The sequence below is a fragment of the Amia ocellicauda genome, chromosome 1 (assembly GCF_036373705.1).
Source record: "Amia ocellicauda isolate fAmiCal2 chromosome 1, fAmiCal2.hap1, whole genome shotgun sequence".
NCBI classification, from domain to species: domain Eukaryota; kingdom Metazoa; phylum Chordata; class Actinopteri; order Amiiformes; family Amiidae; genus Amia; species Amia ocellicauda.
This window is the reverse complement of record NC_089850.1, coordinates 19113700-19134951: the sequence shown is the minus strand read 5'-3', so window position 1 is coordinate 19134951 and position 21252 is coordinate 19113700. Positions and strand designations below refer to the sequence as shown.

The window sequence follows — 21252 nt, the reverse complement described above, 5'->3', positions numbered from 1 at the left end:
CTTTTTATTTTTCTTGAAAGTTTGAAGGCAAATGAATTGACAAATCGATCAGTCCCATTCCTTAGCAGGTATCAGTGGCCTTATGCTGTACAGGTGTGTCTGTTTCGATGGTTACCAAGTGCACAAGCCAGCCGCAATCAAAATGGAAACAGAAATGCAAAGAAAAACAGACCCAGCACACCAGTAACCTCAAGTCTTGAGTATGAGGTGAGGTCAGGACGATAGATTCAAAGACAGGTCCTTAGTTGTGTTGTGGAGAAGAGAACAAATTAAACAACTAAATATATATATATATATATATATATATATAGTTCTGGAATCAAGTTGTCCTGAATTTGCAGCATTGTGTGGATAGGGCAAGTGAGTAAATTTGGAAGCTAAATTAACTGACAGATGGACAGATTGAATGGATAGGAGCTGTGAAGGACTGTATGAGCAAACCAAGGAAGCCACAGGATTACATCGACAGACATGCAGAAGTAATACTCACATCTCTTGGCAGTGAAATTCCTGCAAAAATAGTGCCAGTAAGTCCAGATCTAAATCTTTCTGGAAAGGGCATTTTTAGATTTAAGTTAAAATACAACTTGAACTTTAGCAAGAATCTATGATATTTCTGGGCCCCCCTAATCAATATCTCTCTCTCTTGGCTCTGCTGAAACTCTTCTCTTGGAGGCAAAGAGTGGTGTAGGAAATAGTTTTTTGAGATAAAAAAAAAGTTTTAAAGATAATAATTAAATGGGTGTTTCATCACCCAGACTTAGTTATTATTGTAATGCTTATAGTCAAAAAGTAAAACCATGAATTTTAACTATTTTCAATATAATTGTCATCTTTTTAATTAAATGTATTTCTAAACATATGGGAAGGTGTCCTAAATACCAACTATATATATATATATATATACTCACCTAAAGGATTATTAGGAACACCATACTAATACTGTGTTTGACCCCCTTTCGCCTTCAGAACTGCCTTAATTCTACGTGGCATTGATTCAACAAGGTGCTGAAAGCATTCTTTAGAAATGTTGGCCCATATTGATAGGATAGCATCTTGCAGTTGATGGAGATTTGTGGGATGCACATCCAGGGCACGAAGCTCCCGTTCCACCACATCCCAAAGATGCTCTATTGGGTTGAGATCTGGTGACTGTGGCATTTAAACGATGCCCAATTGCCACTAAGGGGCCTAAAGTGTGCCAAGAAAACATCCCCCACACCATTACACCACCACCACCAGCCTGCACAGTGGTAACAAGGCATGATGGATCCATGTTCTCATTCTGTTTACGCCAAATTCTGACTCTACCATCTGAATGTCTCAACAGAAATCGAGACTCATCAGACCAGGCAACATTTTTCCAGTCTTCAACTGTCCAATTTTGGTGAGCTTGTGCAAATTGTAGCCTCTTTTTCCTATTTGTAGTGGAGATGAGTGGTACCCAGTGGGGTCTTCTGCTGTTGTAGCCCATCCGCCTCAAGGTTGTACGTGTTGTGGCTTCACAGATGCTTTGCTGCATACCTCGGTTGTAACGAGTGGTTATTTCAGTCAAAGTTGCTCTTCTATCAGCTTGAATCAGTCGGCCCATTCTCCTCTGACCTCTAGCATCAACAAGGCATTTTCGCCCACAGGACTGCTGCATACTGGATGTTTTTCCCCTTTCACACCATTCTTTGTAAACCCTAGAAATGGTTGTGCGTGAAAATCCCAGTAACTGAGCAGATTGTGAAATACTCAGACCGGCCCGTCTGGCACCAACAACCATGCCACGCTCAAAATTGCTTAAATCACCTTTCTTTCCCATTCAGACATTCGGTTTGGAGTTCAGGAGATTGTCTTGACCAGGACCACACCCCTAAATGCATTGAAGCAACTGCCATGTGACTGGTTGGTTAGATAATTGCATTAATGAGAAATTGAACAGGTGTTCCTAATAATCCTTTAGGTGAGTGTATATATGTGTGTGTGTGTGTGTGTGTGTGTGTGTATTCACAGCATTTACATAGTTCCTTTCCTTTGAAATGCAAAATCATTTTAAGATGTGGTTTTGGCTGCGTCTGTTCTTGCTGCAGTTCAAAGATTGTTTGAAATCTTACAGCAGCATCATAAACCAAATACATGATTATTCCCCTCTGGAAATGCTATGAAGTACAGTTCCTTTAAAAATAACCTGCACAGAATCCATATTCCCTGTTCCTGCTCTCTTATTCTTGTAGGCCACTCAGTGGTGTTTTTTTGTTTTGTTGGGTACATTTAAATTATTCAGAAGGCAGTTGTGGAGAATGGGTGTGCCATTATCTTATGCTGCCTAGGCCATCATGTCCCATTGATCTGGGTTTATTGTTGGACAAAGAGAGGAGATTGGGAGAGGACAAAATATCTTGTTGTTTTTAATGATTCCCAGCAGCACAAAATACTTTCAGATTTCAGTAAAAGATGAAAGACAAAAGGCTTCGACATAAAGGCAGATCACTCTCCCAAAATAAATTGAGAGCGTGGGAATTCCATCGCTTGTATATAAAATCAAGCACAATGTATATAATTGTGTTTCTGCCCCTGCAGTCATCTGGGGCTCTTAAATATGATCTTTGGGCTTGTCCATGCAGGTCTGTTCAGCAAAAACAAATCCACTCTAGGTATGTCAGTATGAATCTTAGATGTGTTTTGCAATAGATGTGTGTGTTTCTGCATGTGCGTGTGGGTGTGTGTCATTCAAATCTGCACAATACATTTGTGTGCAAGGCAATCAAATCGCCGACACAAGTGATCTACACTTTCAAATGTCATATACGAAGATTGAAAATTTCACAGGGTTATAAAGGAGCGAATTGCCACTGCCTGGTGAACTCTGTATGTTATTGGTGGAAACAAACTAGAGCAGAGAAAAATAAGGAAATCATGCTTATCCACAAACCCACCCTGCAAAAGCATCTAATCTCTCTGACAAGCATTTAAACATCAAGAATAACTCTAAGATACATATTTTTCAAATTCATAACACCTCAATCCCCCCCCCCCCAAATTATTATTATTATATAAATATTATAGCTGATCCTGTTTTTCACTTGAAACCTCTTCAATACAGAATTGGAACTAGGCGTGCTACACCTCATGTCAAATCCGTTCAGTTCTGTGTTTTTAAAAATCACATACCGCTTGTAAAACAGATTTTCCTCTATTTTTTTTTTTTTTTCTGGAGACATCAATAATTCAGCCAACTGATGCAGTGGTTCAGCTACACTGTCTCTTGTCTCAAGCAGGAGACCTAGCGATGTAAAACAAAGAGTTAACAGGCAACCCCCCTTTTTTCTTTTTTGTCTTGTGTTCTGAAGGATGCTGGCCAATGGCACGACGGTATTCCTGCATCCAATGGGAGAGCTTAGAGGTGATGTCATGCTGTAAGAGTGGTGCTGGTGCTGAGGCTGAGGGGCTCTGTATCCGAGCAGTGAGGGAGACAGACAGAGGACTGTGAGCATCACTCCAGACACACAGGTGGGGGTAAGTCAGAGCCAAAGAGACAAAAAGGATAAAATAAGAAAACAATGTTGTGTTCTCACCCTACTATCCTGGTTAGATGGGGTGGGGAAAACATTTGATATTGTTCATGCAGATTCAGTGCAATGCCAAATACAATACTTTTTAGCAGGTTTGTTGAAGTCATAAATAATGTATCCAGTACGGCTGCTCCTTTATCTGTGTGTTTCTTCAGAGAGACCTGCAGCACAGAGGTAGCATTGTAAAAACTGATACGAACCAACAAACAGACAAAAAGAAAGCAGTATTTTACAACTTCAATGTGATTCATATTAATGTTCAGTTTATGTCATTGCATGCCAATTGCTGCTGTTGCTATGCATCTTTCTGTTAAACAGTGCAAATGTTTGTCAGTTTTTTGTGCATATATGTTTGTAAATGCATGTATATATGTGCACTCTGTATGGATTGTATATATAGACAGATGGAGGTATACCAGGACTACAGAAGATGGGTTCTAACTGTATTAAATCAGCACACAGAGACATTTAGATTGAAATCTTTGTGAGCATTTGATGAAAATTTGTATTTTTGCAGTGCATTGGTTGCAATGCTGATAGAAGTGTGCGATCTCAGTGCCAGGGAGCCACAGGGGTTGATCAGTGTGCTGATGAGCAGATTTTCAGTTATCATAGTACTCACTGCTCCAGAAAGGTGTCGCTGTCGATACAAACACAGCCATACCTCCGTTCTTCTGAAAACTAGAGTTTCCCGGGCTCTGGTCCACAGCAAGATGATGCTGTAGACATTGCAAAGTGGTCAGCAGTTCAGTGGAGCACCTTAAGATCTTCTGGGCTCCAACGAGATCCAAGTCTGGCCTCATAGTGGTAGTCAGCTACCCCTTGCAATGGCCTGATGCCAGCTGTAGTGACAGAGGTCCCTCCCCAGATGCCAGCCTGGCCAGGTTGGGGACCTGCACAAATGCAGACTACATCCCTAAGCACTGGCAAGATGACCCCCTTACCCACTGAAATGTGCTGCCTGGCTTCAGCCAAGCTGGGAACATATACCAGTGTAAATGCATAATGTTGGCCACTATCTCCAGATTTTGTTCTCCAAAGCAGCAGTGATCCCAGATTAGTGGACCAGGGAAGTGGTATGGCAGTGTACACTCAGCTGAACTTGCTGCCATGGCTGACAGTTCGATATAGGGGCTGTTTGGGATGAAATTATGTAGCAAGTTGTCAAGCAGTTTCCAGCAATAAGGCAGGTTGCTACAGGATTGTTTTCAGCAGAACAATGTCCAGATGGCCAGAGTTTTCTCTAGAGCTCTTCTTGCAGCAACTGCAGGGTGAGGGACTGCAGATCAATGGGCCAGATCTGGGATTGCTGTCCCCTTAAACATGATTAAAGGAAGCTCGACTGAAATGCTGAGCATCTGAGAATCTCCAGAGAGTGCACATGCAGCAGAACACACATTCTGGGGTCTCCATGCTTGTACATTGCACAATTACACATTCTGATAATATTTCTAATTCATTTGAAAATTAACTGCATTTGAAGAAGTGTACATATATATATATAATTTTTGATCAACAGACAGGAAGGTACATTCAAATCCTCAGTTCTCACTTGGTCAGGTTTGTTTGTCAAGCGATATGTATTTAACCATGTACTGATTGAACCCTGCATAGGTTTAGTATAGCCTTGCAGCATGTTCAGAAGCAGTTATCTTTTTTTAATAAGGTTCATGCTTCCTGGGAGGAGTAGACTTGTCCTGGGTATTCGCTTCACTGGCGTTAAACTTATTTTCAATACAGCGTTGGTTGAATGCTGAGGAAATTAGCCATTGTTGTGCATGTGAGTGTGTGCACAATTGTAAATTGTAAAATGTTTGAGAGGAGCAGAGAGAGTGAATAATTATATTGTTATGAATTATATAGGCAGAAATTCATGTATTATTAATTTCATGGCAAGAACTCATATAACTGAACTGGTGTGGGGCTCCAGCTCTTGATACATCTTTGTCCTATTCTTCTTGGATTGTGTGTGTGTGTGTGTGTGCTCAATTATCAACAAAATATATAAGAGCAAGGGAGAGAGAGAGAGAGAGAGAGAGAGAGAGAGAGGGAGGGAGAGGGAGAGAGAGAGAGAGAGAGAGAGAGAGAGATCGAGCACATTAGTCTTTTCCCTTTTTCCCCACCCTGCTTTGCATGAGAGCTTTGATATTACGACAGGGTAGTTAAAAAGCCATTCCTGTTTGCGGCACATCTGTGTTGCACTGCAGTGTTCGGTCAGGTGACGTAACCCCTGTGATGTCAGAATGAATTAAGTCATTGTGTGTCAGGCTCCGTGCCACTGGCCTCCTCTGCTCTGGCAAGATTACTGTACTACACATCCAGCAGGAGGCAGAGGTGAGAAGGGCACATGCGCAGAGAGTGTACCATGAAACAGATCCGGCGTTTTGCTTCCTAAGCTGTTAGTGCCAGACAACCCATCTCTGCAGTCACACGAGCCCCAGCTGCCCCCCACACTTTTACACCTTGTTATGTCCGTAGCTGTCAGCCTCTCGGTTGGTCAGAGCCAGGGCTTTTATTTATCACCCTGCCGTTCCTGAAACCGCCGACATGCACTGGACTTTGCAGGTTTTCTGTGTTTCTTCAGGATAGGTCTGGAAGGCAACATCTTGATATACAATATGTCGTTGCTAAGGACTATATATTATATATAACCATAATCCCTAGTGATATAATATAACATAATATAATTATATATAATATAATGTCCCATTATTATGAAAAGCAATTAAATTTTAATCTTCTCTCTAGCAAACTGCAGTGAATTTGTAAACCGTAAATCTGTTTTGAACCAGCGTTTTGCCACTACTGCAGTGCATTCCCCAGGGATATCAAAAACTCTTTGATCTTTTATTGAAAACACACTCTAAAGGTATTTATGCACAAGCCTCCCTTCATCTGGCAAACAACAAAACGATTGTTACATTATCGTTTTGAAGACGGACCTGGGAATTAAGGTGCTGTTGTTAGCTGTCAGACGTTGCACATTGAGAAATGGACATATGGCATCTGTTCTGGATGTACTCAATTGACAGGGCTGGAGGCCTGCACTTCTCCCTAGCTTCCATAATATTCCAGCACCATCCCTGGATTAGATCCCTGCTGTGGGTCATGAATCGTCGCTGAATGGCAAGAGCACAAGCCCCTGGCACCTGGGTGAATGTAATTAGAGTAGGCTAGAATACATTAAGCAATCTGTCTCATAAAGAGGTCATGAGCAGACACAGAACACCAGAGATGTCTTTTTCCGGTTTGTCAGCACTTTTTATTGCTCATTATTTGCTCAGTGCTTCCTCTGATACATTCTGCATGCAAACAGGAAATACAGTACAGTAGATGAGTGAAGTTATTCCAGGTTATAAGGTCAGTTACCTAATGAATGTAGTGATATTGTATTCCCCCCAAAAAAGGGACACTTTCTTTCCCTTAAGTTAGGTCAGGCCAAAACACAAAAACCAAAATGAGAAAAAGGGTGACAGAAGAAATGCCAAGACCCAAGACACAACCATTTACCCTGCTGTCCAGTGTCTTCCCAGTCTCAGCACTCCAGTCTGTGCAGGTGTTGTTCAGCTGTCCTAGAAGTTCTCACACTCAGAACAGCATGAGTCTGGTCCTCACCACTGTCCCCTCTGTTTCTCTCTCCCTCGTTCGCAGACTCAGTAAGAGGACGGCCCTTCAGTTTGGAGGTTTCTCACCTTGAACGTCAGAGACTCGTGCCACCATGACCCTCGCAGGTATGTGGCAAACGCGCTCTGTTTTCACCTCTCCCTTTGTTGTACTTTAATCCGATCTGATAAAAGATTTGATATCTCTGCTATATCTTTCAGTGTTTTTCTTGTGTGCATCTTATAAATAGTTGTCTTTAGGCCTATGTTTGTGAGCAGATGAACCTGTTGTATATTTTTGGAGCAACTCTGCAAATATACAGTATATATACACATACATACATATGTATAATCATCAGCCTACATCGATCCGCTGCTGGATGAAGGCCTCAACAAGATGTTTCCACTTGCTCTTCCCTCTTTCATGGCATGCATAGATATATCAATGTATATATATCCTTTTGAAGAGGAGGTAGGGATTTGTGCACTGCTGTGAACCCGGGTTTTAAGTGTGAAAAGCCTTTTACATTGGCCAAGCAACAAATGGCCCACCAGTCACTCAGCGGTGTTTACTCTATCCTCATCTCCAGCTTACAAAGAGAAGATGAGGGAGCTCCCCCTGGTGTCTCTATTCTGCTCCTGCATTCTCTCGGAGCCCCATGACAAACCCACCTACAAAGCGGAAGGTAGGCCTCACATCACGCAGCCAGTTCTAATGCAGACTGTATTTCCAATCAGAAGCTCCTGTGTATAAATGTCACTATATACTGTTTGTTAGTAATCTCCTTCAAAATTTGGACTCAATGTGATAAAATTAGCCTTTAAAATGTATTACTTTTTAATCAAAGTATTGTTGCTTTGCAATTTAAATGCTAACAATAGTTTGTTTGTGTGCGACCAATGTTTTCATTACAGGAGGTAATTAAACATAGACTAGCGGGCTTCACTGGATGGTGGTCGAAAGATTGGATGGGGGAAGAAAGCTTCACCCTGTGTCCCTCTGTCTCTCCTCCCCCCAGACGCAGTCGACCTCAGCTGGTGTGTGATCAAAGACGTGGAGGTGATCGAGCTCAACAAGAGAGCCTCGGGACAGGCATTCGAGGTCATCCTCAAGCCGCCCTCATTCGACGGCGTCCCCGAATTCAACACTTCCATGCCCAGTCGTCGTGACCCCTCCCTGGAGGAGATCCAGAAGAAGCTGGAGGCAGCAGAGGAGAGGAGAAAGGTAATGTGGGAACATCCAGCCAATCGCTGAACCTCTGAATGCCCCACTCCATATGCAGAGATCTTTTAGGCCGCAGCCTTTGTGGCATTTCAAGGAAATGGCCTGCAGTTTTCATGACCTGCTGAGATACAGGGTTGCATGACTAGCTGTCAGGCAGATAAATTGTATTTCTGTGCTGGCTGAGCCTCAACTGTGAAAAACGCCTCCTCTTCCATACTGTACCAGACCTCCTTTGGTAATTATAACTCAGCCAAGTAAGGTTTCTTCCCACACACAGCCGAAAGAAATGTTGTACTCAAAGAAGGTTGCTCTTCTAGGTGAAAGTGGAATGACTTTTTTTTCTACACAGTTTAATTTGATGTTGCCTTTGTCAAAGATGCAAGGACATATCAAGGGAAATGGCAATGACGCCGAGTCCTTGTAAAGCTGCCAAACTGGCTGACATCCAGGTGCCAATTGGACACAAATTGAAGATAGCGAGGCAGATTGCACTCCACCCTGCTTACATCAGCAAGACTTGAAATCAGAGATATGTGCTTTTCAGAGAAGGCCTTTTCTACCACTTACAGCAGGATTGGGCAATTCCAGGCCTGAAGGGCAGTCACAAAAGACTTAAATATCTGTATTTATCCGTCATGCTTTCTCCTTCCCCCTCCCCCAGTGCCAAGAAGCTGAGCTGCTGAAGCACTTGGCCGAGAAGAGAGAACATGAGCGGGAGGTGATCCAGAAGGCCATCGAGGAGAACAACAACTTCATCAAGATGGCCAAGGAGAAGCTGGATCAGAAGATGGAAGCCAACAAGGAGAACAGGGAAGCGCTTCTGGCTGCCATGTTGGAGCGCCTACAGGAAAAGGTACTTCGTTCCTTCTTTCTTTCACTGTTCTTTCTGTCTGTCTTTATGTGTTTGTTTCACTGTTCTTTAGGTCTTTCCTTCTCATTTGGTAATTTTTGTATCTTTATGCTGGGTTAGGCTGTGATTGCAAATTAATTAATGTATTAACATATGGTCTGGAACTTGTCTTGTTCTCTGCTTATTTATTTACAATATTTACAAACTCATATCAAGTGATTAAAACAAATCCAAACTCCTATCTCTCTCAAGAGACCGGAGTCACTTTGACCTGACTCTGCAAATCTTTTGCTATTAAGGTTTTAACAGTTTTTTTCAGACATTGTGTTAATGTCTTACTAATATTACAAAACATTTGTCAAAGGAACATATTACCAATACTTATTTGCTTAAATATAAAAGAAAGCATGTGTTTTCCTTTCTTTGTTTTCCAGGACAAGCATGCTGAAGAGGTGAGGAAAAACAAGGAACTGAAAGAGGAGGCTTCCCGGTAGAACAAGGAAAACAAACAAAAAAGCACGGGACTCGTTTTTTGTGTGTGCTAGTTGAGGAAAAGGAAACAAACAAAACAAACAAACAAACAAACACAATCTGAAGGGTAGATGGAGAGAATTTTCCTTTTTTATAAAAGATGAAGATTTGATGAGTGCAAGCTCTTTGTCAGTCGGAATGAAACAAAAGAAAAAACAAAGAAAAAAAAAATTATGAAACAAAAGAGAAGTCGGTATTTGTTTGTGTGGCAATGCAAGGTGCACCAGTATCAGATGGTGATGCCTATGGTCTTTTGTGAAACGGATAAAAACAAAGCCAGGGCGAGGGTGTGGGCGCGTTGGGCTTAGCTGTTCACTGACAGCAAGTGGTGTGCTCAACTTGAAATGTGCTTTGCTGAAACGTCCCATTTGCAGATGTGGGAGCTTCCTGTACAATCACGCCAGGAGCGCTTACTGTAACTCCGCTGCCCGATGCGTATAATCAGACTGCTGCTGCCGCTGCCATTTTTATGGAAATCTCTCTGTCATATCTACTATCATTTTCTCAAGTAGGCTCTTAAGTTTATGACAAGAATCTCATAATATATGCAGAGCTGTGGTCAATCAATTAATGTATTGGTTTCGTGCGGTTAATCAAAGTCATTGACCTAATTGCTGTGTACTTGTGGCACTTTTTATACACCCACTTAGCTAGGCGGGCACCTGTCAGTAAGTAAAACAAATATTGCCTCTTTCAGTAGTTTAAAATGGATGAAAGAGTCTATAGTCACCCCTTCTTCAGAAAAGCGTTTTTAAACAGAGTGTTTTGTTGTTCGTGTGTACTTTGATGAAGAGGGTTCCCATATCAACATCACAGCAGGCTTTTTTCAGGACTGGCAACAGGACATTACTGGAGACCAAAAGCATTCTTATAAAGAGAATGACCACGAACAAAATACCAAAAAGAGAGAAGAAGGGCATTCACTATGGATCACTATTTATTGCCCAAAACATTAGCTGGAGTTTTAGTTTGGTCTTGATTGGTATTCGCTGACCACCAAATTAACAAAGCAAATAAGTCAACTAGTGATAAAGGAAACCCCAAATATCGCAGATCTTTAGGCATCTCAAACTCAGTTCTCTGGAAAAAGTCTTCTAGCTTTTGTTCCAGCCCAGCTCCCATTTAATTAGTACTTCAGGGGATTAACTGGATGAACCCATATCTTCTCTCCAGGCTGCAAATTATGTTGCAGGTGAAATGCCTCTAATCAAAAGCATCTTCAAAGCCGTGAACTGCACAAGCGCCGAAAAGTAGTGTTGTAAATGTCTAACTGATTCAATTAGTACCTTCATTATGCCAGTGAGCGCTGCAGTTGGAATGGAAAACAGAAGACACGGCAGCCCCCCAGGCCCTGCGCTGGAGACCCCCGGTATAGACCCCCCGGGCGCAAGAAAATAAGCACATTTTCCCTGAAAGGCACCTGGTCGTTCGTAGAATAAAGAAAACAAGAGTACACACATACTGCAGCCCGAGGGGTATAGACTGGCACAACCGAGTGAGATGTATAAAGAGAGCAGACGCATAGGAAACAGGTTAATGCGCACAAAACAGTCCAGCTGAGCCCAGTACAGCAGGGGGTTAGGATTGCAAAGGGAACCACACAGAAGTCTTAGGGCTGCACTACTGCCTCTGTAGGTGCACTTTGTTATGGCATGTCAGTGTCCTTCCTGTTTGTGAAATGTGATTGTTGAATATCCCCTGTGTGGGGCGGGGCTGTGTGTGGGGGGGTGGGGGAGTGGGTTTGCTATCTAGATGTGATTATCAGCTGATGTCAAGAGTAAAAAAAAAAATGCAATGCAAAAAAAGATTACTATTAATATTAATATTGATTACAGTAATGATAATATTAACATGGCAAATATGGCCTTCTACTTGCTACGCCTGTAATATGATGAAGCTGAATTGTTTCTCTTTCGCATGGTCAGTAAAGGTTTTCTCTGGCAGAACTAACCGTCTGGTCCCTCAAGTCAATTTAACATCTTCCATTCTCTTTGTCCAGTGGCATTGTGGTCAATGTGTGTGAGAGATCAGTGTGTTTTAGCGTGTGATTTCTTTCCTTGGTGTGGGTGTGTGCTGTGTGTGTGTATGTGTGTAAATCTAGAGTTTATAGTAAGGCTTGCTATAACTCTTGGTGGAGAATTTCCTCCTCCTCCTCCTTTTTCTTCTTCTTCTTAAATCAGGTTTATATTCAGCAGTGACTGATGGATAGCATTTCTACAGAGGTTATTTTATTTCAGGGGTTGCATTCAATCAAAAAATACCATTCGTTTCCTAATGTAGAGTTTGCAACAAAAATGGTACTGTCAGGGAATGGAATTCTTTCACGTTTAAATGCATCAGGTGAAAAGGATCCCAGAAAAGCAAAACAAAAATTATTTGGCTAACCTTCCTATCCCAAATATAACTTACCTTATTTTTATCATACAGTGAAAAGTGTATTTTGTTTTTAGTTCTGCAAAGTATCAATGGTCTAGGTTTGCACAACTCATATTTCCTTGAGTTTAAGTAATAGCCGGAATTTATCAGAATCTGTCAGTTGTTCAGGTCAGGTTTGAGTCAGTGGTTAATGTAGATCAGCTGTGATCTAGGAGCCTTTAAAGACTTCTAACACACAATGTGGTTTAACCCTGGCTTCCAAAAATAGGTTAAAATGAAATGAAACAAAACAAAACAAGAAAAGCTAAGGCAGAGGGAAAGAACTAGTGTATCATGTTTTTTTTTTGCTTGAATTCACCCCCTGGCTGTGAAGACTGCGTTCTGTGAAATGTGTACATGATGCACGTAATTGCTCTCTCTGCTAATTCCTGTGTCTCTGAAATCTATGTTCCAGGTTCCATGAGGCCCCGCCCATTTGGAATCCTGACTGAAACCAAAGGACTGACTTTAGCTCAGCTTGTTTGTGAATACATACTATTGAAATAGCGCGAGAGGTTGCTGGGGAGGCAAAGATGGTACCTGCCACCCACCACCCCACCACCTTCCCCTCAACCAGTGACCTGTTATAAGGTCTGGCAACACACTTTGACTCTGAGGTTTGCCAATGCTCCTCTGTCTCTCGACTCCTGTGTGCCTACCGTGCCAATAGTGTGAGTGTTGACTGGACGTGAGTCCGATCGGATCTGCGCCAACGGTGCCGCCGTAGTGCTTTTGTGACGCAGCTGACAGGGACTTGAAGGCCAAGACAAACCGTTCTCATCGTGTTCCACTAGTGTTTGGGATGGTTCTCGTGAAGTGCAGTGAGAACTTTTTTTTTCTTTTTTCCTTCATTCCTTTCCCATTTTTTTTCACTCAGTCGTTTTTGATGTGGACAGTCTCAACGCTCCGATCCCAACTGTGTGATCTTTGTTGGCTGTGATGTTGTGTAGAAATTTGTAATATATTTTCAGATGCAAAAGAATTAAAAAAAAAAAAAACAATGTGCCGAATCACTCGGCCGTCCCCATGTCCGATTACTTCAACATCTCCTCCTGCAGTGGTGTGTGGACTGCCTCCGAGTCCTTAAAATGCAGGATCTCAGCACCCCCCTCCGCTTCTGTAAGGTATGAGTATACACATATGACACATATGGCAAGTCCAACCAAACACATTATTATTATTATTATTATTATTATTATTATTATTATTATTACTATTATTAAAAATACTAAAACCTTAAGTAGGCATATTATGCAAGGCTTTATCAAGCTAATATACAATATACACCATGTTCATTACATTACAGGGGTTTAAAGGATCACAAGAAAGAATACATTCAGTAGCACATAATAGAGAACAACAGAAAATCATATTGGCTAGCTCTTTGGGACCAGATCTTGGTTGTTTGGTGACCATACAAAACCAGAAAAACAATCTTGACTACAAACGTCAGACACAGAAATGAATGCTGTCGCAACATCCCTTTTCTAAACCACACAAAAAGAGGACACGTCACAGTAGCATATTTACAGTCTGCAAACAGTGTCTAATAAATTAGATAAAAGATCATATTTACACTAACTATTCTATATCCTGTGACACCATGTGGGTTGGAGCTCTATAGCTGGGGTCTCTTGGGGAAACAATGACACAGAGGCAGGGGAGTACAGTGCAAGGAGGTGATTTATTATATACAGTGAGATGGTCACAACAAAAAGACATACAGAAACAGCAAACAAAACCCTAACAAATAACTAATGAATAAAGACAAAAAGCAACTAATCCAAGGGCAATCCACAACCAGGGTCAAGTCCAATAGCCAAGGTTTGTTTCCCTTTGTCTCTGTACTACACACACTCCGCCTGTGCCACAATCCTTATGACTATTCAGATCCTGTGTGGTTTGATTGCTGACGGTGTGCTGGAGCTCAGCTTGTGATGATTGAGAATTACAGTGTGCAACATCTGAAGCCCTAATTCTATATCAGTAACCATAATATTATTATGAAGAAAGAAATAGGAAATAGAGTGGTTAAAGCTATATATATATATATATAAACTTGAATTTGTATAAATACTGACTGCCACAGCCCATTGTGCAACCAGCTTTAAATTAGGGGCTGTCCCTGAGTGAGGGAGATGATACAGGGATGCCCATCTGGTTCAAGATCTACATATTACTTGCAGTCTTTGGTCAAATGGAGCTCTGGAACCGAACACAGCCTTTTTGTATACACCTGCTCATACAGCCGTCCTCAGTCACCCTCTGGGGAAAGTGTCCAGTATTCCACTGTTGCAGTAATGGTGGTAACACACAATGTCCTGCCAAGTTCATATGAAATGCACTCCCACATTTGTAATATCCATGTTCTCTCCTTTGAATTAAGCATGGACACACACTGATATTACAGTGGGTCCCAATTCTGAGCAGGTGGATTCAGGCCAGTAAAGTAATGATGTAATATTGAAATGCCTTGGTGGAAAACATCTTCACTTCAGTGAGTGTTGTAGAGTAAATAAATAAGAAACAAACAAGACAACACAATTTCCATGCCTGTTTCATGACGATGATGATGATGATATTATTATTATTATTATTATTATTATTATTATTATTATTATTACAATCTTGCAATGCAGTCTCAGAACACACAGTGCTGTGAAAGCATTCAAAATTCCCCTGAGGTGAAACTGCAAGTCCAAAGCAGTCTGCCTCTCTTGTCATAAGGTGTCTCTCTGACTCTGTGTCTGTTCTTGTCTGCAGAGGCAGCAGCAATTGAGTGCAATTCAGCGTGCGAGACACTTACAGAAAACACAGTTCAACCAGAGTATTTATAAGAATCTTTATTCTTAGTACATTGGATAATTAAATAAATTAATAAATAGAAATAAATTAATTAATGAATAGACACATTCATATAAATATAAATTAATACGTTTACATAACTGCAGAATGAAAATAAAAGATTTAGAGCTGGTGCTGCATTGTTACGTCCGCCTTGACGCAGGTGCAGCCCAGCGTGACATTCCTGGTCTCCAGCAGGAACATGTATCCGCACTTGTCCTTCACTCTCCGCAGGACCAGGACGTCCTGGATTATGGGAACGGAGTTGTACCCCATGAGCAGCTCCCCATCCTTCACACAGCCCTGGTGTTGACACACAACCTGGTGGTACTGAGGGAAGACCCCCGTGTCCCCGGCGGGTTGGCTGATAGTGGGAGAAAGGAAGGGTGCAAAAAGGGAAGAGACAGGAAGAAAAACAGATAAAGAGATCAATAGGCATTACAGTACATTTGAGGCCTTTTTGTTCAGGCATTTTTTGCAATCACTAGCAAATGCGTTTCTGTAAGCTTTTTAAATGAACCTTGAATGAAAATGATCTTTGATGCACTTTAAAGGGTGCTGTTGTTTAACCTAAATAAGCTGGCTTTCTGCCCTTTCTCAGGAAGTTCTCGTTTTGAGTCAGAAAAGCGCTGCCTTCGACATGCAGACAGTGGCAGTGCGGCAGCGGAAGCAGAAAAAGGTAGACCATTCTGCCTTTCATACAGCCACTGTGATGTGTGGGTGCATTATTATATAGTGAAGAGCTTAACAAGCATTGTGTTAAAAAAAAATGAATAAAGGTGTCTGCAAAATAATCGTATAAATAATAATACCACTAATAATCACCGTTTTCATTGTTTTACTTACAGGCGGTGTTTTTGTGTAGTTAATACATCAGTATTAAATCGATAGTTGTCGTAAAAGTTTTCTCTCCTTGTTTTGGATTAATCTCTTATAATGTGCCAGTCCAGGGCAATGCAAGTCTTACCTGTATGTCCAGGGGGAAAGGGACCGACTGGCAGCATTGCGGCTCATGGTGACCCTGGAATTCACACTGAAATCCAAGGCCACCTGAACGACCTTCTGAGAGTCTGAATGGTGACAGTCCTTCCTGGCCTTCGCTATGTGGGCGCCTTCTGCCCCCAGAACCAGCAGGACAATCGGTAGGACAGCCAGCTTGAGCAGCTTGGGAAAGGATGACAGTCAGAAAGAAAGACGAATGAAGATGTTAATATAAGCAGGTTCAATTAAAAACACAGATTGTGTTTTGTATTAGTACTAGAATTTGTATTGGAACTATTATTAGTATTGGGCACATATGTATGTAGGAATTGGTGTAGAAATAATACTATTGCACATTATCTGAGTTTTGATGTTTCTTTTATTATTAAAGTTATATTATTATTGTTGTTGTATTTGGTGTTCTGTTTTCTGCCATTACTGGACTTTAGCACTGATTTTTACTACTGGCCTAACGTATCCTCTACCAATTGCTCTCTGTTTGGATAATGAACAGACAATGCAGCTTGTTATGATCCCACTGAAACTGCCCGACTAGCAAAGGTATTTTCCTTGCCCATTTGGTAAAGAAGGGTAAGAATATCCCTCTCAAGTCTCAACTGGTCACATATTTCTCCATGAATGGCATAACAGTCTCCGTGTCACTCAGCTGTGTGAGCCCAATGCACTGTGTTAGGCAGGCCGTGTGTAGAAATACTGTTTTATGCCATCCTAGAAGGAGCAATGTTCACAATGTGCCTGTTCATTTTCACTTTCATATACATCATAAAACAGCAAGAGGATGCAACTAATTACACACCCACATATGAATCAGGAAGAGCGGTTCACAGAAAAGATCAAATCCATCAACAATCAGAATATTTTTAATTGTCCGTGTTAAACGAAGTAAGAATCTGAATGTGATGCATACCTAAAACACACAGTCTCACAAAAAAGTGAACTTTTCTCTCACTGGATGAAATCAGTTAACTGGTCAACCTGCAAGTCTGGAAATTCTCCCATTCTGATATGAAAAACAGTGCAAACAGATCTCTATTCTCACTATCTAAGGCACACAGACTGCAGCTTCAACTCTGAGATGTTCGTTTTTTTAACATTATATAAGAACAAGAAAAAGCACTGTTTTGGGGATTTGAGTGCAGGCTAAGCCTACTGGTCTTCTCCTTCTACTTAGTCTGGTCTGCCACATTATGAATTACAGTGAATAAAGCAGGCAAATCTTAAAAAAAAATTCAGGCCTTAATCTTTGGCACTGCACACATTCATTCAGAAACCAACCCGTTTTTACAATCTGCAAGTTGGCAAGTTCTTCAGCATCAGAGAAACCTACGTGCCACATGCAAAAAAAAAAAAAAAAGCTGTGCACTATTTGCACAAAAACATGAATTCCCATAACAAAAAACACCTTTGCAGTCAATTGGTTGCAACACTGACATAAGAATTATACAAAGAGTGTGCAGGTAAAATCCAGCCTAAGTCGACTAAACTGAAATATCACTCTTCACTCTGTACTTTGCCTGACCTAGTTTAATGGGAGGCATCAAATTCACTACAAACAAACAAACAAAAACTCAAATCACTACTTACCATGACAGCTCCTGTTTTCTGTGTCAAAGGCATCTTGTGTTTCTGTTACTTTGCTTGATGGAAGGATGTCTCTGATCGTATGGATTGCCTGTCTCGCCGCTCATGTTATATAGAGGGGCAAGTGCTGGTTTTCAGAAAGTTTCCCCTTGATGATGTCACTAACCATGTATTTTTGCTAACACTGTATAATTATTACATGACTAATTGCAACCTGCAAAACTTCTAATTACAACAGTATTTACTTTGTAAATGTGTCCAATGATCAGATTCTCGGGCAAAGTGAGATTACTCAAAGTTAACCCTGTTAAATTTAATTTTTGATTAATGGCGCAGGGCAAAGTTATGATTTGGTCCAGGTCAAGGTCATTGTTGGAAGATTTGTGAAGCTCCCCTCTCTGGTAATTTGAAGTTTCTGTTTAAGCAAATCAAATGAATTTGTGTTTGGTAAACAACAAAGGGAGAACTATACCTTGACCAGAGACACACAGTGTAAGTGAATATAAACTTGAAGTTAAAATCAGTTAGGAACAGTTAGGAACCATTATTAAGTCAATGTATAAATTATCAATAAACCTTTATAAAGTATGATTTTTCATTTGTAATAAAGATTTGAAAGAAACAGCTCCAGAAACTATTTTGTTTCTGTTATTTTTTATAAATGATAAATGATATCTTATAAACATGTATTGATCATTTATAAATTGAATTATTATCAGTTCCTGTTTTATAAAATATTTACTATTCATTTACTAATTACACCATAATATAAAGTGTTACCAATAGTTCATTTTACACAGTAAACCTACATGGATATATTTCTAATCTCTTGCTGTTGCTCATTTAAAATGATTAAGGATAAACGTGATTGTGTGTGGTTGTGAATTTACACTGTATTAGACTGTCATTGTAATTGTATTTTCAATTACTGGAGTGGCTGCAAATGTAACTGTAGTAATTGAAATGAAGTTGACCCCATGTTTTCTTTATGAATTGCACTTTCTTGTATACACTTGTAGTGTAAAAAACACATGTAACCCCCCCCGAAAAAACAAAAAGATAAAAAGCACCATTAGATGACTGTATCATGTCAATAGATATAAAACCTAATATAACGGAATCACACAGTCTGGCATTGATTCCTGTGTTATGTTTCATATTAAAGACTGGGTTGAGAAGCACAGGCAGCACTGTGGGGTAGTGGTTATGGCTCTGGACTCATAACTGGAAGGTTGTGCTGTTGTACCCTTGAGCAAGGTGCTTCACTTAGATTTCTCCAGTAAAATACCCAGCTGTGTAAATGGGTACAAATGTAAGTTGCCCTAGATAAGAGTATCTACTAAATAACAAATAATATGATGTAATGAGAAAAATAAAAAAATATTCGCACAAAGTTGTTTTATTTTCACAGACCATTCCACACCCACTGTGGCATTGTGTTTACGCTTTACTAGACCCTTATGAATCACTGCTTGACCTAATTTTACCGAAATATGAAAAGTGTTTTATTACCACTGATACTAAACTGAATCGGAACACGAGGACTTCCGCTTCGGTGTAATTTTCCCTCCTTCCTGTAATTTGGCTTTTCTTGCTTTTTTACGATTTCTTTCCATCCTTATCTTCATCATTACCTTCCCTGACGATATTTCGGTGCTAATTCCATGACTACACATCTGTACATCCGCCAGACTGAGATCATGGAATTTGTGCTATCGTACTGAGCACAGTTGAATCAAGTATCGTAAAGAAAAAATTACGACTGTCCCAACACTGTGTTTCAGTTCAGCCTGACCCTAAATGTTTTATGTATTTTTAATCCAATATTCTCCATTACAGGAACCATCAATAATATATACATTGTTGCAGACTACACTACAATAGAATGCTATAGTAGGCATTCTACAGAATACTATAGTACATTCCAGTATGCTCCATGCAATAGAAAACTACATTATGCTATAAAAAGTGCACAACAGAATACCGCCATATAATTTAGAATACTATAGAATGCAATACTGTGCTATAATATCATATTTTATTGACAAGATTAATGTTGCTAGTGTTGCTATGTGTTTGATTGAGATAACCAGTTCTAACTTAGACTGAATTGACTCAAACATTACAAGATTAGGCCTACCTTTTAACTAACCATAAAAAAACAAATAAATACATACAATAACATGTATTACCCAACATGTTTTAGGTAAGTATACCTTAAGAAAAGGTAGAGAGAAATTGCATATTTGCATATAACGTCATATTTAAGTTACCTTGCCATACATGGCTGATGAATGACCTTGCTATGGCATTTTGCTTTCATCTTATTGCTGAGTTTGTGTATATATTCAGTTAGTTAGTTGCATCATTTGGTAGTATTTTATAAGGTTACACCCCTTACACCATCAACAGTTAATAAGCAATCTTCTTTAATTAACCAATAACAAAAAAAATACTATAAAAGCATTATTGATGTACCTGTTAACCACTAATCACATTAAAATAAAATGTCTGGTGTAATATCTAAACTGAGTATATCCGCTCTGTGAAAGATAAGACTGAATCATCGAGACCTCAGCTTTGCTGGCTTGTCTTTGATCGTAATGGATTAAACACACTGATCAGATTGCCTTCTGGGTGTTCACACTTTTGCTTTCTTGCAGGATAAATCACTCGGATGTATAAATACACTATGAATGCTTTCTATGTTGTAATTCATCATGTTAATAGTCTATAGATTGCTTATAAGCTGATAGATTTTAATTCGACCGTACTGTATTTTCTACCATAGGTACCAAAACCAAAAGCAACCATGGTTTCAAAAAATCTGCTTTCAAACACCTCAATGATAATTAACTGATCTATGTTTTTATAAACTATGTATTTATATGTGTGGATATGTCAACCACAGCCCTCTGCCAGTTTTTTATACGTATTTACAAAAGGTATGAATTACAGTGAGGGAAAAAATATTTGAGCCCCTGCTGTTTTTGTACGTTTGCTCACTGACAAAGAAATGATCAGTCTATAATTTTAATGGTAGGTGTATTTTAACAGTGAGAGACAGAATAACAACAACAAAATCAAGAAAAACACATTTCAAAAAAGTTATAAATTGATTTGCATGTTAATGAGGGAAATAAGTATTTGACCCCTTCGACTTAGTACTTGGTGGCAAAACCCTTGTTGGCAATCACAGAGGTCAGACGTTTCTTGTAGTCGGCCACCAGGTTTGCACACATCTCAGGAGGGATTTTGTCCCACTCCTCTTTGCAGATCCTCTCCAAGTCATTAAGGTTTCGAGGCTGACGTTTGGCAACTCGAACCTTCAGCTCCCTCCACAGATTTTCTATGGGATTAAGGTCTGGAGACTGGCTAGGCCACTCCAGGACCTTAATGTGCTTCTTCTTGAGCCACTCCTTTGTTGCCTTGGCTGTGTGTTTTGGGTCATTGTCATGCTGGAATACCCATCCACGACCCATTTTCAATGCCCTGGCTGAGGGAAGGAGGTTCTCACCCAAGATTTGACGGTACATGGCCCCGTCCATCGTCCCTTTGATGCGGTGCAGTTGTCCTGTCCCCTTAGCAGAAAAACACCCCCAAAGCATAATGTTTCCACCTCCATGTTTGACGGTGGGGATGGTG

The 21252-nt window shown here is 40.4% G+C and overlaps 2 protein-coding genes across 4 annotated transcripts; one reads left to right on the top strand and one right to left on the bottom strand.

Annotated features, from left to right (window-relative positions):
* Window positions 1-3413: 3413 nt before the first annotated feature.
* Window positions 3414-13238, top strand: stmn4 (stathmin-like 4). 3 transcript variants are annotated; one of them, XM_066697668.1, is made up of 7 exons: window positions 3414-3501; window positions 7209-7288; window positions 7750-7845; window positions 8179-8384; window positions 9046-9237; window positions 9669-9686; window positions 12596-13238. In XM_066697668.1, the coding sequence occupies exons 2-7, from the start codon at window positions 7276-7278 to the stop codon at window positions 12602-12604; spliced, it is 534 nt and encodes a 177-aa protein (XP_066553765.1). In that variant the 5' UTR covers window positions 3414-3501; window positions 7209-7275; the 3' UTR covers window positions 12605-13238. The 3 variants fall into 3 exon arrangements, with proteins under 3 accessions (XP_066553765.1, XP_066553747.1, XP_066553757.1); XM_066697650.1 differs by lacking the exon at window positions 12596-13238 and having other exon boundaries at window positions 9669-11715; XM_066697660.1 differs by lacking the exon at window positions 12596-13238 and having other exon boundaries at window positions 3444-3495; window positions 9669-11715.
* A 1809-nt stretch (window positions 13239-15047) lies between these two features.
* Window positions 15048-17681, bottom strand: LOC136759816 (interleukin-17F-like). Its single transcript, XM_066714875.1, has 3 exons — window positions 17611-17681; window positions 15992-16188; window positions 15048-15388 (listed from the first exon to the last, which is right to left on the bottom strand). The coding sequence occupies exons 1-3, from the start codon at window positions 17641-17643 to the stop codon at window positions 15148-15150; spliced, it is 471 nt and encodes a 156-aa protein (XP_066570972.1). The 5' UTR covers window positions 17644-17681; the 3' UTR covers window positions 15048-15147.
* Window positions 17682-21252: the final 3571 nt, after the last annotated feature.

What these genes read in the sequence shown, in the direction of transcription:
- stmn4 (XM_066697650.1), top strand. An exon ending in ACCCACCTACAAAGCGGAAG is followed by an intron (nt 7,846 to 8,178) that starts GTAGGCCTCACA and finishes TCCTCCCCCCAG; the next exon opens with ACGCAGTCGACCTCAGCTGG. An exon ending in TGGAGCGCCTACAGGAAAAG is followed by an intron (nt 9,238 to 9,668) that starts GTACTTCGTTCC and finishes TTTGTTTTCCAG; the next exon opens with GACAAGCATGCTGAAGAGGT.
- LOC136759816 (XM_066714875.1), bottom strand. Translation starts at nt 17,643, where the DNA reads ATGCCTTTGACACAGAAAACAGGAGCTGTCATG. An exon ending in AGAAAACAGGAGCTGTCATG is followed by an intron (nt 16,189 to 17,610) that starts GTAAGTAGTGAT and finishes TCCTTTCCCAAG; the next exon opens with CTGCTCAAGCTGGCTGTCCT. An exon ending in CTTTCCCCCTGGACATACAG is followed by an intron (nt 15,389 to 15,991) that starts GTAAGACTTGCA and finishes TCCCACTATCAG; the next exon opens with CCAACCCGCCGGGGACACGG.